The 21333-nt window shown below is 45.1% G+C and overlaps 1 protein-coding gene across 1 annotated transcript in view; it reads left to right on the top strand.

Annotated features, from left to right (window-relative positions):
- The window catches only part of INSC (INSC spindle orientation adaptor protein), a 132097-nt gene extending 112509 nt beyond the window's left edge, over window positions 1–19588 (top strand). Inside the window, exons 10-13 of the mRNA XM_069553662.1 lie at window positions 7777–7843; window positions 10524–10679; window positions 12170–12246; window positions 18458–19588. Coding sequence (XP_069409763.1) covers window positions 7777–7843; window positions 10524–10679; window positions 12170–12246; window positions 18458–18586 — 429 coding nt within the window. The 3' untranslated portion in view covers window positions 18587–19588. The remainder of the gene's footprint in view (window positions 1–7776; window positions 7844–10523; window positions 10680–12169; window positions 12247–18457) is intronic.
- Window positions 19589–21333: the final 1745 nt, after the last annotated feature.

The raw sequence follows: 21333 nt of genomic DNA, 5'->3' as shown, positions 1-21333 counted from the left end.
AAATGCTTGTCTAGGACATGAAAGGGAAGAAGCAGGATGGTACTTCATCAGTTCTTTCTTGTCTTGAGAATCCCCTGTGGAAGGGCAGCCACAGAAATCCCCATTCAGAGAGAACTCTAGTATATAAGTATTTGCATATGAGGGTTCTACTAATGCCGTGAGGCTGGCAGTATCTGCCTCATTTTACAGATAGGAGTATTGAGGCTTGAGAGAGTATCTCCCATATCATAGTGCTGACAATAGCCAGCACTAAATCCTGGCCTGACATAGACCTTGGTCTTTGACTCTTATCTGCTGCTGTCTCTGAAAATGAAGAGGAAATATTGGGACTGTGGGGTTAGACTGAATGTTGATTTTGTCTGGGACCATTTATTAACTGGGTGACTTTGGGCAAGTCACAGCCTCTTGGGTGTTGGCCTACCTTGCACAATCATTGTGAGATAAAATACATGTAAAGGACCTGATATGATGCTTTGTCCTAACTAAGTCCTTAACAAGTGATGAGTATCGTTATTTTTCAAACTTGATGTTATAAGGAAGAGCATAGACAGCGAGTTGTCCAAAATCCTCACTTTGTCCTTCCAAGCCTTGCATGATGTAGTTCTCAACTTCCTTTCTGGTTTAATTCCTCACTTCTTAGTTGGACAAGCCCCATAGAGACCAGGTAAGACAGTGTAAATAGATCGAGTGATGGCTCATTGGGCCGGCTTTTGGCTGTTTGGCTGACGAGGCAGGGCCGGCCATTTGCAGTCACTGTGCTTGGCTACGTGGGGGGCGGAGGCGACTGGAGGGCTAACTCTGTGTCATCTGCCTTGTTCCCCTCTTTTCTTCTTCAGCTGGATGCCTCCAGTTGCTGGGTCTCTCATCTTCCTGACATGATTTTAGGCCCCTTTCCTTTTGTCACGTGAGTGTATGTTCCTTGGTTCTTTGTCTCGTCACAGCAAAGATCTGGAGTGACGGACATTAAAGCCCCCTCGGCATGTCACAGCTCTCAGGTCTTGGATAGACCGTGTTATAGCTCTCAGGTCTCGAATGGACCCTGTTACAGCTCTTAGACAAATCAGTGTTACAGCTCAGTGTTACAGCTCTATTTTATTTAGAAGATAGCAGGAAAATCTATCTTCGAGGCGTGAGGGCATGTCGATCTAAAGACACGAGAAGAGTGCCCCAGCGCGTGGGAGAGAGAGAGCTAGGTAGCTTTGGCTATTCTATTTATATGTTTCTCTCTCCCTGGGCCTGTCCTATGTAAATTGGGCCAGCCAGGAGTGTTGTTTGTTTTACCTGAGGTCCTCACTCCGGTCCTCGGACCTTCTTTTGTTTCATTTTCGCGGGCTTTTCCCTTCCTTGCCTTGTAGCCACAGCCATTTTGGACTTCTTTTCCCTGTTCTACCTACCTAACACTTTCAAGTGCCTCTTCTGTAGCCAACTCTAGCCATCTCGTGCAAGATCCAGTAGTAAGGCAGAAAGAACAGGAGTAGGGGGTTCAGATGACATGGCTTCAAAGCTTCTCTGCTGTATAATCATGTAACTGGGCAATTCACTCGGAGCCTAATTTTTCTCATCTGTGGATGAGGTTGAATAATGCATATTTCCTAGAGATAAAATAAGAATTGAATAAACTAACACAAACTTTTAGTATCATTCCTGGCACATAGGAAGTATTACATACATGAAAGCCTCTGTCCATGTGATTGTTATGATTGGCCTTTGAGTGTGTGGTACTCAGCCCTGAATGGGGCACCTTCAGAGGGGAGCATCCTTATCTGTAAAGGGGGATGGTCTCTTCCAGCATAGACATCCTGTGGCTCTATGTGCGCAGACCCTTTTTCATCATGAGAAGTGACAGTCTCTTCCTTGGAACCTCACTGATTCCTTGGAACCTCACTGCTCCAAGTGGGGTGAGAATGGAGAATGTGGTCAGGTTCTATGATGATGACATTTCTTTCTGAATCTGGACTCTGACGTTTCCTGGCTGTGTTTCCCCATCCTCTGTCTTCCCCATCCCCTACCCCCAACCCCTTCTAAACTCCCCACAGCTGAGCCAGGACGGCCTCACCTTCTGCCCTGACTCAGAGCGACCACTTAGCTAGTGAGAGTGGACCCATTAAAGAAACAAATGGCTTTTTCCTGTGGCAGAGGGAGGATTAAGGTGATCTGAGGGCTCCCAGTAATGAAGACAAAGAAGATGAATTAGACTCTGAAGTGCTCACCGCCTCCTGAAACACTTAGGAGATTAAATGCCCATGAGGCTTCCGGTAACGCATCTGCCAGTGACGCCAGTGCTGTGCAGAGCCTCTGGGTCTTGCAACTGTATTTGTCCATCTTCCTCTGAACACCTCAGCGAGAACCCCTCCATCATCCCAGCAAACTGAGTCTACTTCACTTGCCCCACAGAAGCCATGATAGCCTCAGTTTGCCTGTCCTCTACCCACTCTCGGAGTGTGGATGGGGCTGAGGGCCACCTGGGGCCTGGGCTCTTCCACTACCACCATCCGCACCCCCCCAACCCCTGCTAATGGAAGGGGGTTGGATGCAGTTAACATTCAGAAGCACTCCCTGTCTAACAAGCCATCTGTGTGGACTGTGTTTTCATTCCTGGAAGTATTTTCTAGGGGTCACGCTGCCCAGAGCATCCAGCTACAGGCATGACAATAGGGTGGGTACAGGGCTGGCTCACCTCTGCCTGCCTGTCAAGATGTGACAATCTAGGGTGAAAGGGATGTGGTTATCTTGTCTAACTCACAGCACAGATTTTCACTGAACATGACTTTGCAACCTTTAGAGATGAATTGCTTTCACAGACGTAAAGGGTGCTGGTATATTTACTTTCCATGAAGATACACTATCTGTTTGACATTTTAGAATGTCCGGATTTTGTAGCATTTCTGAGCCCTTGCTGTGAGCATCATTATCATGCCTGCATGCTCAGTTGCTCAGTTGTGTCTGGCTCTCTCAGTTGCGTTGTGACCCTGTGGACTGTAGCTCACCAGGCTCCTCTCTCCATGGGATTTTCCAGGCAATAATACTGGAGTGGGCTGCCACTTCTTCCTTCAATATAATTATCAGGAGTCCATTTATCAGAAATGCCAATTACTGAGGATTACAATTTTGACTTACATTGCAGAAGCTCTCTGTAGTTTATACAGCCCTATCACATACATATATGACATGGTAGAAATAGTAACAGGTTTTGGGTTCAGGGAGAGCTAAATTCAAACCCTGATTCCATTTCCTAGCTGTATGACCTTAGACAAATTGCTTAGCTTCTCTGAGCCACAATTCCCTCTGTGAAATAGGGATACTAATATTTCCTCCCTCCTTGTGTCATTATGCCTTTGACTGTGTGGATCACAATAAACTGTGGAAAATTCTGAAAGAGATGGGAATACCAGACCACCTGACCTGCCTCTTGAGAAACCTATATGCAGGTCAGGAAGCAACAGTTAGAACTGGACATGGAACAACAGACTGGTTCCAAATAGGGAAAGGAGTACATCAAAGCTGTATATTGTCACCCTGCATTTTTAACTTCTATGCAGAGTACATCATGAGAAATGCTGGGCTGGAAGAAGCACAAGCTGAAATCAAGATAGCCGGGAGAAATATCAATAACCTCAGATATGCAGATGACACCACCTTTATGGCAGAAAGTGAAGAGGAGCTAAAAAGCTTCTTGATGAACGTAAAAGAGGAGAGTGAAAAAGTTGGCTTAAAGCTCAATGTTCAGAAAATGAAGATCATGGCATCTGGTCCCATCACTTCATGACAAATAGATGGGGAAACAGTGGAAACAGTGTCAGACTTTATTTTGGGGGGCTCCAAAATCACTGCAGATGGTGACTGCAGCCATGAAATTAAAAGACACTTACTCCTTGGAAGGAAAGTTATGACCAACCTGGATAGTATATTCAAAAGCAGAGCCATTACTTTGCCAACAAAAGTCCATCTAGTCAAGGCTATGGTTTTTCCAGTAGTCATTATGGATGTGAGAGTTGGACTGTGAAGAAAGCTGAGTGCCGAAGAATTGATGCTTTTGAACTGTGGTGTTGGAGAAGACTCTTGAGAGTCCCTTGGACTGCAAGAAGATCGAATCAGTCCATTCTAAAGGAGATCAGTCCTGGGTGTTCTTTGGAAGGACTGATGTTGAAGCTGAAGCTCCAATACTTTGGCCACCTCATGTGAAGAGTTGACTCATTGGAAAAGACTCATGCTGGGAGGGATTGGGGGCAGGAGGAGAAAGGGACAACAGAGGATGAGATGGCTGGATGGCATCACCGACTCGATGGACATGAGTTTGGGTAAACTCAGGGAGTTGGTGATGAACAGGGAGGCCTGGTGTGCTGCGATTCATGGGGTCACAAAGAGTCGGACACGACTGAGCGATTGAATTGAACTGAACTGAACACTTGTTATATCTGTATATTTAGAGTTTTCATCAAAATTGGATAAATTCCATCTCCCTTCCTTTTTGTCTTTTGCTTCAAGGATAAGAATCTTATGTATCAAAGGCCTGTTGAGGTTGTTCTACAAGTCACTGATGCTCTTTCTTCTTTTTTTCCCCCCCTGTGTTTTATTTTGGATAGTTTCAACTGCTGTGTCTTCACAGTTAACTAAACTCAGTGACCTGGGCTTCCCAGGGGGCGCTAGTATAAACAACCTACCTGCCAATGGATGGAACTTGCATCTCCTGCATTGGCAGGCAGATTCTTTACCTGCTGAGCCATTGGGAAGTCCCAACAGCTGCTCTGGGTGCTTGACAAAACATTAATTTACTTAATATTCATCACAGTCTTATGAGTTCTCTTTTTTTTCTTTTCTGCAGTAGGCCAAAAATGCCCCCTCCCTGAATGTCTACATCCTAATCCCCAAAACCTGGGTAGGCTCCCTTACATGGCAAAAGGGATATCTTCAGATATGAGTAAGTTAAGGATCTCGGTATAGTGATAATATTCTGGATTATCTATGTGGGCCCAATGTACCACAGGGATTCTTGTAAGAAGGAGGCAGAAGGGAAGAGTCAGAGGCTGAGATGTGACTGAGGAAGCAGAGGTCAGAGTGATGGGCCAGCAGGGCTAAGGAGTCTGAGCAGCTTTTAGAAACTGGAAAAGAACAGGACATGGATTCTCCCCGAGAGCCTCCATGAAGAAGGAATGAAGCTCTGTCAACACCTTGACTTTAGCTCCATCAGACCCACTAAAGGCTTCTGACCCCCAGAATTGCAAGATAAAATTATGTTGGTGTGTGGTTACTTGTTTTAGCAGCAATAGAAAACGAATACACCTTACTCACCAAGGCAGAGAAAGCTTGAATAACATGGTCAAGATCAGATGGAAAATGATGATAGAACCAAGATTTGGAATAGGTTGGTCCATGCATTTAGCCATTACGCTATACTGTCTCTTACCTAGGGCCTCTCTTGAGGGAGATACCCTCTGTATTCACAAATAACTGTAGAGGGATCAGTATCCTCTCACTTAGGAGGAATAAGACTTAATTAAAAAATCGTCAGACAGGAACGAATTGGCTTGGGCCACGGGGAAAACTGTCATCTGGCTCTTGTCTTCTGTCCCCTGATAGCATTGCTACCCTATAGCTAACAAGGTCAACCAGTTGTCCCTAAAATCCCAACTCTGGACTTGACTGTAAGGAGGAACATTGTTCCTCCTCGATCTGCCTTCTCCTCTCTATTACAGTACGTACAGGCAAGGATGTTTCAAAGGTAGGGGCTCAAGGCAGGGCCTAATTGGCATTTATTCAAATTGTGCTTAATTGAATACTTCATCTGCACCTCAGAAAACCACATGGGGTACAGGTTCTGTAAAGAGGAAGTAATTTTCATTAACAGGATCTAAATTAGTCTGACACAAAGACCTGCCTGTGCTGTGACACAGCTAATAATTGCTGTGTAATGAACCTGATGCTGCAGACAGAGGTTTCCTTTTTTATTTTGCCTTTCTTTCCCTTCTTCCTGTCCTTCCTGGCTTCCTTCCTCCCTTCTCTTTTGGTTCTGTATGTTAAGCAACCACCTGTATTCAGCCGCTAGGCTGGTCATGGTTGGAGGATCGCTGTCCCTGTGCTGTAGGAACTGAGGCCGTGCACCCTACTCCTACTCACATCCCAGAGAAGGCCGGGGGAACTGCAGTCTGGCACGGGCTTGGCCTTGTGTCTCCTTCCTCACAGATGGTGTGCTTTAGGCCTCTTGGGAGCCTTCTGCTTTTGGCTGTCTTCTACCTATATTTTTCTTCTACCTCTTTCCCTTAGCCCACAAACACTCATAATCCTGAAAGGGTGGGGAAAAAGAACGTCCAAAGACAAACACTTCTTTAGTCCTATCATCTTTCGAAAATGCAAATAGGAGTTTGTCACTCCCCTCATGAAGTACCTTGTGGTGCAGAGTGACCTTCAGGACACTGAAGTGTCCTGTCCCTGCCCTGGCTACCCTCCCCATCATGCTTACACCCAGGCCCCTGGCCAGGCCCAAGCTGGGATGGCTGATAAGGCAGCCTAAGGAGACAGTCCCTTTCTAAAATGTGTTTAGTGGGGAATGGAGGAGATAGACACTCTACCAATGTGGCATACTTTTCCCTTCCTGTTTAAGAGGCTTGTTATCTGAATTTATTATCCAGAGTAATATGCCAGTATTGAACCAGTCAGAATCTAGATAATATTCTTTGTTAGTCAACACCTTGTTACTATGCATCATCCCGTTTCAGAACTTAAGCTGCCGGAACTGTGTCAGGAGACTGTCAGCTGCTGCCTCCGAGGTGGGGCACGGCCTCCAGTTATCCCGTGTGACAGGCTTTGCAGAGAAATAGGCCTCCACCAAGGAAGAGTGTTATTTTATGATTTAATTACTACTTGAGAGTGCTGTCCGCTTCCATGGAAGTGGGTGGATTTTCATTTTGCTAAATTTAATGTTAGGCTCAGTGTCATGAGTGGCATCTGGGTTAACAGGTGCCCCGTTTCCAACATATTCCAGTCATGTTTGGCACCCTCTACAGTTTGGGGTCTGCAGGAAGTCCCTTCCTGGCCTGTCCCTTAATCCAGTTTTGAGTTCTCTGTGCAACCTTGACTATGCCAGGGGGTAGGGCTGGGGTGGGCTGTTGGCTGCTCAGCCCAGAAGTTGTAACCAAGGCTCAGTGTTTACCTGGCATCAGCATTCCTTTCCTACAGGCAGAGTCCTTCAGCCATGACTGACAAGCAAGGCTCTGCAGTCCGCAGGCTTGTAAAGTGTAGCAGAGCATGAATCCTCATCAGATTCCATACGATACCTCAAATTTATGGTGCAATGCTGCCTTTAGTTTCCTTGTCATGATCTCTATCTTAACCTTGGTCTCCATTCATTTCAGGTTGAAAATAGGTGGGGCTTGGTATCAGGGCAAGAACCTGGGGTGGAGGGAACCCAATCCAAGACAGGGGCTGGCCAGGAACCTGCCAATTCTGTCTGTATTCCAGGGGCTGGGTTCAAAGGGACCCTGCTGAAAGGTGATTGAGGCTCCATCTTCATTCAGGTGATTTTGTTCAGTGGTGTCCTGGGGCCCCTGAGGCCTGTCCCAGGGCCACATGCTGATGAATGGGCATCAGTCACTAGGGAACTATATCTGAGTGCCAGAAGCCTGTGAAGATGGAAGGAAATACCATGGAAGGCTGGGCCAGGTAGACTGTAAGGAGTCGTGGGCTAAAGGAAAGCTTTGTAGCCCCTGACTCACCTACCTGTACAGAGTACCTTTGGCTCAGGAGTTCCCATTTTCCTAGCTTCTCAATTCTCTTTTCCAGATTGTGACCATCTTGGCAAACATGTCTGTCCTAGAGCAGTGTGCCTCTGACATTATTCAGGAGAACGGTATGTCTTTGCAGCGGCGTGCGCGCTGTATGGGTTATGTGGCTCTGTGGGACCTTGCGCCTTTGTGTTTGTGTGAAGGCCTCTGTGTAGGTGTGTAAATGTGTGCCCGTGGGTCTCCACATTTGCAAGGGCACATGAATGTGTGCTTATGTGGGCAATGGGCCAATAGGTAAATGTTTGCTTGCTTCCATAGCACTTTGATCTAGTGGGAGGCAGACACGGAACAAAAGATAGGGAATGTCAGGTGCAGAAAGCAAAGCCGCGAAGAAGATAAGGTAAATCCAAGGCAGAAGCAGGGCAGCTGCTATTTTAATTAGTGTGGTGAGGAGAAGACAGAGACTTCATTAGGATCCTAAAGTAAAAACCTATGCCCATAAAGGATGCATTCCAACTTTAAATTATTCTCATCATACTGGGTTTGGCCACAGGAGAAAGCTGACAGGTAGGGGGTGGGGGTCACGGCAGATGGATCCCTGGATGCCTCACCTGAGGGCATCTGTTTCCTCTTGTTCCTTTGCTCCCACCTTGCGCTAAGAGTGTCACCATGTCCAGGTGAGGTGCCCAGGAGCTGATCTAAGTGGTCTCTACTGGAAAGCAGATCAGCTGGCAGCCTTGCAGCTGGGAAAGGAGTGGAGAGGGCTTCCTGTGACTGAGAAATAAAGGAGCAATTAGCAACCGGTTGGAAACCAAGAGATGCTAATGAGGAGTGAGCTGGGAGCCTGGACAGCTGCCTCTGCTCCTATTAAGCCCGCTTCTCCCAGGTTGCCTTGCTGTTTTAATACATGTATACATCCCCCATCCCCCTTACTCTATTGAAAAAATATCTTTTTGTGTTAATTTTATGGATTGGGCTAATAATGAGAAACTTTTTTTGGCCGCACTTCATGGCTCTGTTACTTACTAGTTTTGTGACCTCCATTCTTCCATCTGCAAAATGAAACAATAATATCCACCTCACTGGGATGATGTGAGGATTAATATAAAGCTTATTAGAAGAGGGTCACGTACAGAGTAAGCTCTGTGCTATGTGTATCTGCTCTTTCAGGAAACAGTGGGCGTCTCATAGGGTTTAAGTGAAGAGAGTTTGATGAACAACTATTTACAAAAGTGGAGCAGAATTTGAGGGTTCAGCAGTGGTGGTAATTCAGCCAGGGGCCACTGGAAGACTGTAGAACTCCTTGGTCTGGAGAGAGCAAGCTTTGTGCTGTGAAAGGCAATCCTCCACTCAAGACACTTGAGACTCTGACATGCCTTGCCCTGAAGCCTGGTGCTTTTGTCCCTGTCCTGCCCTAAATTGTGTGTGAATGTTGCTGGATGCATGGGCCCTGCTAGAAGGTCAGAAACTGTGATCACTGGTCACCCTTACACTGGGAGGTGGGCCAGGGCAGTCCAAGCTCATTTTTATCAGTCCAATTAGTTTTGCTTCTTCCTCAGGGGCTGGGGCTGAACTGGAGAGAATACTGGGGAGGGAACATGGCTTTGGGACCTGCTCTCTAAGCTGTAAAAACCTCTCAACTCTTGGGTGACTCTGTGGCACTGAGCCTGGCTAGAACTTAGAAAATACATTCTGGATTTTTGTTGGTAGCCCCAATTTCATTGCATCTTATCTTTCTCTAGATAAGATTTACATATATTTAAAGGAGACTTTGTGTTTTGTACAATTGTGACTTCTCACATGAATATATCCACATTCATTCATTTGATATTCATTCACAAACCTTTGAGCTGAGCACTATTCTGACACTTAGGAGACACCCATTCAGGAAATGGACAAACATCCTTGTCCCCACAGTGCTCACCCACTAGTATAAGAGAAACTGTTTTTTGTGTGTTTTTTTTTTTTTGTCAGGTTCCAGGTACAAAACTGGGTTAGGGTTAGGGTTTGGAAAATGACTTCTTTATGAGAACCCTGACCATGAGGTGTCTGTAAAATTTCTTAATTGTGTGGCCCTTCCTGAAGTTGTCATCTTGGTGCCCCCTGTTTATGTCACCACAGGTCACAGTATATACCCAGGACAATCAGACCATAGCTCTGGTTTCAGGGGAAAGTGGAGAGGTTCTCAGCTGACCAAACTGAAGCCTAAACATCTCAGTCCAATTATTCTACCCTCTTCTAGTCATGAAACCCCTCTAAGACATCTGATCTAGTGATTATCCAGCCTAGGGGTAGGTCACCTCCCACCAGGGAGACCCATGATCCCTGGACCTGTCTCAGATGCAACCAGCATCAGAAGTGAAGCAGTGATGGAGGGTAACCAGTTACCTGAGTTTTCATCCCTAGCTACCTACTGCGTGACCCTGGGCAACATACTTCGCCTCTCTTTGGGCCTTGAAGGGAATTATAATAAATAGTACTTACTCTCTGAGGCTGTTAGGAGATTTTAGGGATCATGCATTTACTGTGAATTTAACAGCATCAGGGATGTAGTAAAAGCTCAGTGATAGCATTAAAAAAAATTTTAAAGGATGTCCTCCAAAGGTCCCTCCCAGGTATAGTGTCTTGGTATGTGGAAGCAGAGACACCCTCAGGGCAGATGGAGCTGGAATGGCCTTGTCCAGGTTCCTCCTGTGATTGTGGTTGAGACCCCTGAGTCACCCCAACAGCCTTGGCTTGAGCCTGCAACTCCATCCAGCTGGCCCTGCTCAGGCAGCTACCAACTGTTCCTCGCTTTCCACTCAGGGGTCCAACTTATCATGGGCATGCTGTCTGAGAAGCCAAGGTCTGGGACGCCCGCCGAGGTGGCGGCCTGCGAGAGAGTCCAGCAGAAGGCTGCAGTGACCCTGGCCCGTCTCAGCCGAGACCCGGCCGTGGCACGGGAGGCCGTGCGGCTGAGCTGTGAGTGGTGCTGGCCGGGGCAGGGCTGGGGGAGGGGTGGTCCGGGCTGGGAGCAGTCCTGATTTCACAGTGGTGGTGGCGATGGATGACTCAGAGCAGGGCTGGCTGTGCTGGGAAACGCTGGTGTGGGGCCCCAGGATGTGCCCCAGGTGACCTTCCTTTCCCCTGGGGCTGAAGCTAGAGAGAGGAGAGTCTAGAGAGGTTTAAGCTGGCCAGAGAGTGACTGACTCGGGGGCTTCCTGTTAATGAGGACCTCATTCTTTCATACTCTCATTCATCTCCTCATTCATTCATCCAGTTATTCACCTCCTCTTATTTACTTAGCCACTCATTCATTTCCTCGTGAATTCATCCTTTTGGTCATTCATTCATTACTTCATTTATCCACCACTATTTCATTCATAACTCACTCATTAAATCCCTCACTCATTCCTTCAGTCAGTCAGTCCGTCATTTACTTACCCAACAAATGTTTCCAGAGCACCCACTATGCTAGGCTCTGTTCTGAGTGCTGGGCATAAAACACTGGTTATAACCACAACCTGATGACAATGGTTTACAATCTAATGCAGGCAACAGATACAGAAAGAAAAGTTTGCACTTGAATAGCATCAAGTAAGGCTCAAAGGAGGTCGATGGCATGATTGGCACACAGAGGAAGTGGTCTACATTTACCTGGGTGGGGCAAATAATGTTTTAACACAGAAATGAATCCTTAGCTGTAGTTTGAAGAGTTATTCTGGTGTGAAGGCTAAGAAGGAGTGCCCCAGGTAGAGGCAGGAGATGGCAGTGTTCCTGACCATCCAGGCCCTGGAGGACAGCAAGAGGTGGCCCTGGGGCAGCATAGAGTCCTGGCTCCATTGTGACTTTATGGACAATAAACATCAAGAATCTGTCTGTGCACTTTTTATTACTATCTTATGAGTTTTTCCCTGTTGTTTTTAGAGTTTGAGAGAAGTCATTTTGTACTGAAAAACAAGGTCATTTATTTTAGTTTTCTCTGTAAAGGCTTAGGAAATATTAGCCTACTCAATCTGTAGTCTTCTTTAATTTTAGCCACAATATATTTTCTGACTCAAATGGGCAATTGGGGAAGAAAAAGTTACTAAGATGTAAACATTGAGTTTAGCTCTGATAAAGTACCTGCATGGGAAGTTCTTTCTTAGAAGGACCTGCAGTATCTCCTGTGGCTCGTCCCTCTCCACTGTGGGTGAGCTCCATCCTGGCCAGTGTTCTGATGCTCAGGGAAAAGGTTTTGATGCTGCAGCTAATTCTGGGCCTGACCAAGGTTCATTTACACCTAAGGGAGCAGAAAATCTCCCCCACAGACTCCTCAGAGGGGTTTATCCCCCTTCCCTATCAATTGGCGGCCACCTGCCTCTACCCGGCTCCATGCAGAGGGCTGTGGTAAGAGACTGGAACACCTTTGGGTCAGGCCTGGCCACACCCATCCTGACCCAGGTGTGAGGGTCTCCCCATGTCTCTTGCAGGTATGTCCCGCCTCATTGAACTCTGCCGCTCGCCCTCAGAGAGGAACAGCAGCGACGCCGTGCTGGTGGCCTGCCTGGTGAGTTCCCAGTTTCCCCACCTCTTCCTTCCTGGGCTTTGGGGTTGCAGACCAGGGGCCAGGGGATCAGGCTATGCCACGGTTGACTTGGGTACAGGCAACTTATTCTGGGTTTCCACTTTTCTCTTTAAAATGGTAGCAAGAATACTTGTTTCACTAAGTTCATAAGAGTTGTGATGAAAATTATGCAAGGTCGTATAGGTAAAAGGAAGAGGCCTGGAGAACCTCCATTACACATGTTTAGTAGCTATGAACCTTTGAGGTTCTGGGGGATCTAATAGCAGGTCAAGACCAGAGGGGCTGGCTGGCAGGGTGCTGGGTGGTGCTGGTGATGCTGTGGTGCTTGCAGCGTATGGTTGCTAGGGTCTGATGTCTTCTGCCTGTTCCAAAGAGGACACTGTAAGAAAGCCTCCTTTCCTCCTCAGGTAGAGCCCCTCTACTGGTGCTCTTCCAGCTTGTAGCTCCCTTCTTCTTTGTGGAGCAGGACAGGGTAGGACAAAGTATTATTTGGCCTGTCCCCAGGATGTTCACCCAACCAAGCTAGCACATCCTGAGCAGTCCCTACCCAACTTCTTGATGCTTGGGTCCACCATGAAAGTACCAACAGCACCAGATGGGGAACAGGTGCCTTGTCTCTATAATCCTCCCTGTTAGGCTGCATCAAATCCTAAAGCAGAGCAGCTAGAAGCATCCAGGAGCAGGGAAGCCCATTGTGAAAACCCTTTAACTTCTAGAAGGGGGTGCAAAATCTTTGATTGGCCCTCAAAGACTGTGTAGGAGAAGGGACGGACCTCGAGGTTCTTCAGGCTGTTTCACAATAAAGCCCGTCCTCACTCCATCCTTTTCTTTCAAACTGATCCCATCCCATTTCTGGGAGCTCCTAACAGGCAGAGTGTGGTGGTAGGAATAGCAGGCATTTTAGTCAGACACACCTGTCTTGGTTTTGCCATTAGTGAGCTGTGTAACATTGGGTAGGCCACTAAGTGCTGTAAACTTTATTCAATAAATATTTGCTGAGTGATTATATGGGCCATGTACTCTTCTAGGCTTTGGGGATGACAGATGTGGGGAAAAAAGAAAAAATCTCAGCTCTGATGGGGCTTTTATTTGGTACATGCAGAACAACCTTCATCTCTTCTGTGCCTTGGGCAAGCTGGTGAAACTTATGGAACCCTTCTCGGTATTAGTTTTAATCAGGCGTAAAGTAAAATATATAGATTTAAAAGGAAGGCAATCATTAAAATAATTATTAGGCTATTTAAACAGGTGACATAGTAATAGCAGTTCAGTTCAGTCACTCAGTCGTGTACAACTCTTTGCGACCTCATAGACTGCAGCACGCCAGGCTTCCCTGTCCATCACCAACTCCCGGAACTTGCTCAAACTCATGTCCATCAAGTTGGTGATGCCATCCAACCAACTCATGGATGCTGGAGTTGGACTCCTGGAATCTTGACTACCAATGAGCATAAATAATATTGAAAGTACTTCCAAAAACTGTAATGGGATGTGGAATTGTTACTGAACCAAACTTGGGTTCATATGCCCATGGGCAGTAAAGCCATTCACTGACACTGGTTTGTGGAGAAAGAAAGTGCAGTGTTTTTGCAGGTACCAAGTAAGGAGGTCAGGTAACCAGTGCTTAAAAGGCCCAAACTCCCTAAAGGCTTTCAGGGAAAGTTTTTTCAAGACAGGATAAAGGAGGAGGGTTTGTAGGGTGAGTGATCAACTCATGGACATTCTCCTGATTGGTTGGTGGTTAGGTGATCTGGAGTTAGCACATCACCCTTCTTATTTCAACTGTTCGAGAGTCTACGTGGGCAGCATAGAGTTAACTTCTTCCACCTGGTGGAGGTTTCAGTATCTGTAAAACAATTCAAAGGACATGGCTCAGAATATTACACACATCCACTGAGGAGAAACTAAAGGCCTCTGACTTTGTTTAATGGCTTAACTATCATCATTTTGTCTTGCTTGACTATTTTCCTTTTCTTTCTGCATTTCTCTTCTCTGATTAAATGTACTCTTTGGAACTCAGGGAAGTCTAGGAGACTAAAGTTTTTCTACAGACAAGAGGCAGGTAGAGGATACGCGGGGAGAGGTGTGCTGTTCCGCAAAGGCTCCATAGGGTCCTGAAAGTGAAAGTGTTAGTTGCTCAGTCATGTCCGACTCTGCGATCTCCTGGACTCTAGCCCGCCAGGCTCCTCTGTCCATGGAATTCTTCAGGCATACTGGAGTGGGTTGCCATTCCTTCTGCTTCTGGATCTTCCCGACCCAGGGTCCTGCTCAGTTACAAAAGTCCCCATGATTCCTGTTGGTGAACAAGTAACAGTTATTGGTGAGACTTCTTGATTTGTCACTGCATTCACAGCTGAAGGAAAGGCTATTTCATTCAATTGGAGGGCAGTGAATGTAAAGATACAATATTTTTCATTGCTTTTTTCCCCACAGACCGTAATTCTGTCTGGTCTGAGTACATGGAGAGAGTTAATACCTGCAAATACATAGTCACTGGTCGCAACGACTGCATCTTCACAACTTGGGTGGCCAGCAGCTGCCTGACACTGAATAAGCCCTAAAGAAATGTTGAGCAGTTATAAAACTTCATTCAGACATGGGGGCTTATTATGACTCATTTTCCATCTTTATCATTAGGTTGAAAAACAGCGCACAGACGGGCTTGGCCTCTATTTTCTATCACTTGAAGGACTTTCCGGTGGAAAAGGGATTAAATTTCTCCCTTGTGGACAGGTTTTTGGATGCTGAATAGAGGCCCTTCCTCCAGAATCCATCCTTAATGTGGCTGCTGGCCTGATTTTCCTCATGACAGTTTACAATCAGGACCTTTCCAAGAGCAGCCCTTCCCTGGGGCCCCCTTCCCTGTGGCCTACTGTCTATGTGCTCAGCCTTTTGTAGCCTGGCTCTGACCTCTGAAGACCTCCCACTGCCTACAGGCACTTTCCAGCTCAGGTCTGAGTGCCCTGAACCACCCTGACACTGAGCTTTGTTGCTTGTCCCAGGCAGATGCCCTCTCTACGGCTCTGCCTATACTCCCTTCAAGGCTCGGATCAAAGCCTTCAGGAGGCTCAAATACAGGGAGTACACAGGGTGTACCTGGGCCTTCCTGCTTGGATTTTGTTTTCCCCAGTAGAAAGCAGGCTGTGTTATCCTGTGTTCTTCGTGTTATGAGGGGAGGCCCTTGGAATTCCAAAGGCCTGCCTGATGCTGAAGGTCTTGACTTTTTGCCCAGACCTTCTTGTTTCCAGCCACGCTTTCTCCCCTTATGCCTAATGGCCTAGTCATGCTACCTTGGCTCATGGGAGGGGGTCTGTACTTCTCACCCTCTACCCTAGAAGCTTCTCAGGGCTGGGGTTCTTTCCCAGCTCTTGTGTTTCCATAGGGCCTTAGGTTTGGTGACTGTTTCTTGCCTGGCTGAGGAACCAATGGACTTGTCTGCCCACCCTGCTCCCCAGTGTTGGAGGGTGTTCACGATTTGACCCCCAGACGGGGCTCTATGCTGCCTGGCTTGTGAGCTGGGGGCCACTTGGAGCCTGGCCTGATGGGTGGAGTTGGGGGTACCTCTCTTGGCTCTCCCTAAGCCTTCTTCCAGAGCTCTTCAGGTGAAGGGAGGACACCTCACTTATCTCCCACATCTGGAAAAGCAGCCACACAGACTGCCTCTTGCAAACAGAATTGATTTTTCCTTAATGAAGCGGCTGTCAGAGGGCTGCAGGGCTTGTTTAAGACTTGGCTGTTTTCAGACTGTCTGGGAATGAGGTCCTGGGAATATTGGCTATTAACAACCCTCTGAGGAAAAGAGAGGCCAAGGAAAAGGCTTCAGACGGGGAGGGGTCCTTTGAGCTCCTGAACCCTGAGGAGGGGATGGTCTGGGCTCATTTGGGTTCATGTCCTTCTGAGGACCCTGGAAACTGGAGGATGTCTATTTGCCCTTGTGGTTTTTTGGGTCTGTTTCTAATTCTCTCTTGTATTTTGTTTTTGCTTTTCTCTCCTTCTAAAGGTTGCCTCCTCCCTTAGGGATGTTGCTCTCTTTCTCTGCTCCCCCCATTCTTATTACCCCCTGAGTCCTCCCCCCTGTCTCTACTCCCTCCTCACCTCCTCCCACCTATTATCCTCTTGTTCCCTGGGTGTGCTCTTTTTTTCTCTGACACCATCTCTTTCTCTCTCCATCTCCCTTTCATGCTTACTCTCTTTTCTATCCAAGTTCATCTATGTCTCTCTTTTTATAGTTCCTTCTTGTTCTGTTTTTCTGATGCTCTTTTTCTCTGTGTGTAATTTCCTCCTTCTACCTCATTTTTTCTTTTCATAGGTCTATTTTCTATTTTTTTGTCTTCCTTTTGCTTTATTTTTACCCTTGATAATGTAAAATATATTGATGGCCTCATATTCTTGCATCTGTGGAAGATTCCTGATTCCATTTTTTACAGTGACACCTTGAAGGCAGTGGGGTTATTTCTCCCAGTTGGAGCCAAGAGGAATCAGAAAGGGTAATGGAGTTCAGCCTTTAGCCCTTGGGGACATCATACCCAGGAGAGGCAGGACACACTAGTTAGAGATAGTATCCTGGGATCTCCCTCCTGGCACCAGTGGCTAAGACTCTGCTCATGAGCAGAGATGCATGGCCCTTATCCTTGATCCAGCTTGAATATGGCAATGCCTGTTAGTCCAATAGATAAGCCATCCTCTCTTTACAGTAACTTGGCAATTTCTCAGCACTAGGTTACCTCTTATGTCTAGATAATGAGCTACTGAGCTAGTGTTTTGGTCTTGTAGCATCCTGCCTGTGTTTAGGTCTGAGGGCCCTGGAACTGGACTACTGTGTGGTCTTGGGAAGGCCAATTTCCCTCTCTGAGTCTTAGTCTCATTTCTAAATTAGAGATCATGATCCTTACCTTGCTGTATCCTATGGGGATTAAATGCAATACTATGTAGATACTCAGTAAGAGTTTGCATTCCTCCTCCTTTGCTTCTCTGCCATTCCAGATAGCCTCCTCTCTGTTTTCCAAGAGAAGGGCATCCTTAAACTCCCATCTTGTTCCCTGCTGTATTTAGGTTTGAGAAGAGGGAAAGAATTAATATTCACTGAACACTTAGTGTGCATGGCTTCAGCTAACCAGCAAAGAGGTCTGGGTAGGTACACAGCATACATTTATAGTTTAAAGGTTGCTCTAGCAGTAAAACTCAGTTTAATATCTGTTCATTTTTTTTTCCCCAGCAAACATTTATTATTTATTTGAGTCCTGTGGCAAGCCTTGTTCTACCTGCTGTAGATAGAGCAAAAAGTACAATAGTCTCTGTTTTTGAGGAGCTTGGAGTCTGGTGTGGGAGATAAACACCTAAATAACAGTTGCAGTCGAGTGTGAGAAGGTCGAGGTAGACAGGAGAGGGGATTTCCTCTGCTTCCAGGAATCAGGGAAGGCTTCACAGCGAAGGCGACAGTGGGCCAGGCCTTGCAGGATGAGGACACCTGCTGGGCAGAAAAGAGTGGGTAGAGGTTTCGTGTCAAGAGGAAAATCGGAGTAAGGGCACATGGACATAGAATAGGATGGCATACTCAGGGAAGAGCGCGACACTCAGTATATGGGGACCTGGTTTCACTCTGCTTGCACCTCTTTTTCCTGTTCATCCCCATCTTGGTGGCAGAATTTCCATCTCCTTCAACTTTATGACATTGTTTCTTCTCTCTCTTCCCTCCTCTCCATTCCTAATACTTTAGAACCTTGCTGAATTCATGGATGAATGATTAGTCCTTGTTATTCTAATGTCCCTCTAGGGACCTGGAAGTGAGAATATAATTCCACGAATGCTTCTGGCAGTTCTAGTCTCTAAGAGAAACAAATCTTGAACTTAAATATGTCGCTAAATTGACCAAATCCTTAAAATGACAGATCTTCAAAACAATCAGTTTCCTAAGATGATTGAAAAACCAAGATGGCAAGATCGTTAAGACCATGAAAACTTTCAGAAGACATCCACCCTAGAGATCAAGGTACCAGTGAAGCAAGGTGACTGTGTCATAAGGTTGCTATGGTGACTAAGTGACCAGAAGGACCAGCCCACTAAGGTATCAAGGTGACGATGAGCTCAGATTGGCTGATAAATGAGCTACATACTGAAGTGCATCTCTCAGGGAAGTTGCAGGCCTACATGAACCTGAGCAGACCCAGTGTGACCTCTTCTGTTTTTTCACTAGGCTGCTCTGCGTAGACTGGCCGGTGTCTGTCCTGAAGGCCTCCAGGACTCTGACTTCCAGCAGCTGGTCCAGCCCCGGCTTGTGGACTCTTTCTTACTCTGCAGCAACATGGAGGAGAGTTTTGTGTAGCAAGTGTGGGAGACAAAAGACATCCGGCATCATTCTCGAAACCCTATCTGAGTACATTCTTGTGAACGTACCTGATTATATGCCAGCCCTTCACCTCCTTATTTATACTTAATTTATTTTTTATGTGAAATGAACAGAGGGCTAAATGTTCTGGCAACATCATCAGGCAGTCTGTGGTCTTTGGGAGTCTTTTTTTTTTTTTTATAAATTTTTTGACTTCTGTGACCTTTTAGTTGCAGATGTTGAAATGCATAATGGCTAATATGACAGATTGTCATGGGTGATTTCACTTCCTCTTGCTTTCTCTACTCTCAGTATGTAATCTTGCATCCTTTTAAAAAAATTTTGAGAACCAGAGTATTTTAGCTGCCCAGCAGTTTTTTTAAAAGTTAGATTTGTTCTTTCTAAAATATTGTAAATGAATTTCATAGTTGCACAGACTATACTGGAAGGAAATTCTAGTTTTATTCTTAATAAATGTAATCATATAAAATGTTTCTTGAATTTTCTGATTGTATTATGTCTTAGACTAAGTTCTTGCTCCCTAAAGTTTCATGCCACAAAAACTTTCTCAACTATTAAAACTGCATAGAAGCTTATATTGTCTTCATAGTTGTGTAAATGGGTCAAGTTCTGAGTGATTTAGTGAGAAAGCAAAAGATTTCCAAAGCCCCAGCAACTCAGTTTCCTTTGGCTTGCTTTTTTTAACCTCATGGTAAATAGTATCCTCAGATGAGGTGTTAAGTAATCAAAACTTAACTCATTGACACCAACACAGACATATGGGCAGATCAGTGGAACAGAAGAGAGAGCCCAGAAATAAACTCACATACCTACAGTCAATCTTTGACAAAGGAGGCAAAAATATACAGTGGAGCAAAGACAGTTTCTTTAATAAGTGGTGCTGGGAAAAACTGGATAGCCACATGTAAAAGAATAAAATTAGAACATTCCCTAATACCATATAAACAACACAGAAATAAAATAAAACACAAAAATAAACCCCAAATGGATTAAAGACCTAAATGTAAGACTGAATACTATAAAACTCCTAGAGGAAAATACAGGCAGAAAAGTCTTTGACGTAAATTGAAGCGATACTTTCTTGGATCTGTCTCCTAGAGTAATGGAAATTAAAACAAAACTAAACAGATGAGACCTAATTAAATTTAAAAGCTTTTGTAAAGCTAATGAAACCATAAGCAAGATGAAAAGACAATCTACAGAATGGGAGAAAATATTTGCAAACAATATGATCAACAAGAGATTAATTTCTAAAATATACAAACAACTCATAAAGCTCAATATCAAAAAATACAAACAACCCAACCAAAAAATAGGTAGAAGATCTAAATAGATATTTCTTCAAAGAAGACATATAGACGGTCAGTTGGCACATGAAAAGGTGCTCAACATTGCTAATTATTAGAGAAATGCAAATCAAAACTCCAATGAAGTATCATCTCACACTGGTTAAAATGGCCATCATCAAAAAGTCTACAAATATATGAATGCTGGAGAGGGTGGTGGGAGTGTAAACTGGTGTAGCCACTGTGGAGAGCAGTATGGCCAGTCCTTAAAAAACTAAAATTCGAGTTACTAAACGATCCAGCACTCCCACTCCTGGGCATATCTAGATGAAACTCTAATTTGAAAAGATACATGCATCCCAATGTACATTTCAACAGTATTCACAATAGCCAAGGCATGGAAGCAACCTAAATGTCTATTGGCAGATGAACCGATAAAGAAGATCTGGTATATATGTACAATGGAATATTACTTCTCCATAAAAAGTAATGAGCTAAAGCCATTTGCAGTATTATGTCAAAAGAGCAAGACATATACCATATGGAATCGCTTATATGTGGCATCTAAAAAAAATTGAACTAATTTATAAAACAGAAAGAGACTCATGGACTTCAGAAACAAACTTACGGTTACCAAAGAGGAAAGGGAGGAGGAGGGATAAATTAGGATTTGGGGTTTACCTAAATTTGGGATATATTAATTATACACATATACACTTTGCTGTTGTTTAGTCGCTAAGTTGTGTCTGGCTCTGCAACTTCATGGACTACAGCCTGCCAGGCTCCTCTGTCCATGGGATTTCCTAGGAATAATACTGGAGTGGGTTGCCATTTCCTTCTCCAGGGGATCTTACCACTACTATATATAAAACAGACAACCAACAAGAACCTATGACTGTACAGCACAGAAAATTAAACTCAGTATTCTGTGATCACCTATAAAGGAAAAGAATCTGGAAAAGGATGTAAATGCGTATTACTGAATCACTTTGATGTGTAGCTGAAGCTGACACAATGATTTACAATGCAGCTGTGGTGATAGCTGTAATTGTAAATCAATACTATTTTAATAAAATAAATTAATATAGACTAAAAAGGAATACAGATTTTTAAAAATGATTCCATTTATATCCTCCATTATAGATGGGGAAACTGAGGCTTGAAGAGGTTAAGTATATTGCCAAAATTAAATAGTTATTACTAATGTGGGGACTGAAATCACATCTCTCTGATTTCAGAGGCTAACTGGGAAGAAAGCAGGAACTTAGCACCAGGTCCTTACTATAAGGTAAATATGGATCTGGACCTGTGCTGAACCATCATCCTCTAGCAAACATACTGTGAGGGTCTGTTCTGGGCCCAGGGAAGGAAAGTAGAAATGAGTAAATGTTGGTATCACCTGTGAATTTGGACTGGAAGGTGGTTGGTTAGTTGTCA

This window comes from Ovis canadensis, chromosome 15 (genome assembly GCF_042477335.2).
Source record: "Ovis canadensis isolate MfBH-ARS-UI-01 breed Bighorn chromosome 15, ARS-UI_OviCan_v2, whole genome shotgun sequence".
Taxonomy (NCBI): Eukaryota; Metazoa; Chordata; class Mammalia; order Artiodactyla; family Bovidae; genus Ovis; species Ovis canadensis.
The sequence above is the reverse complement of the archived record's forward strand: the minus strand, read 5'-3'. Positions and strand labels throughout refer to the sequence as shown.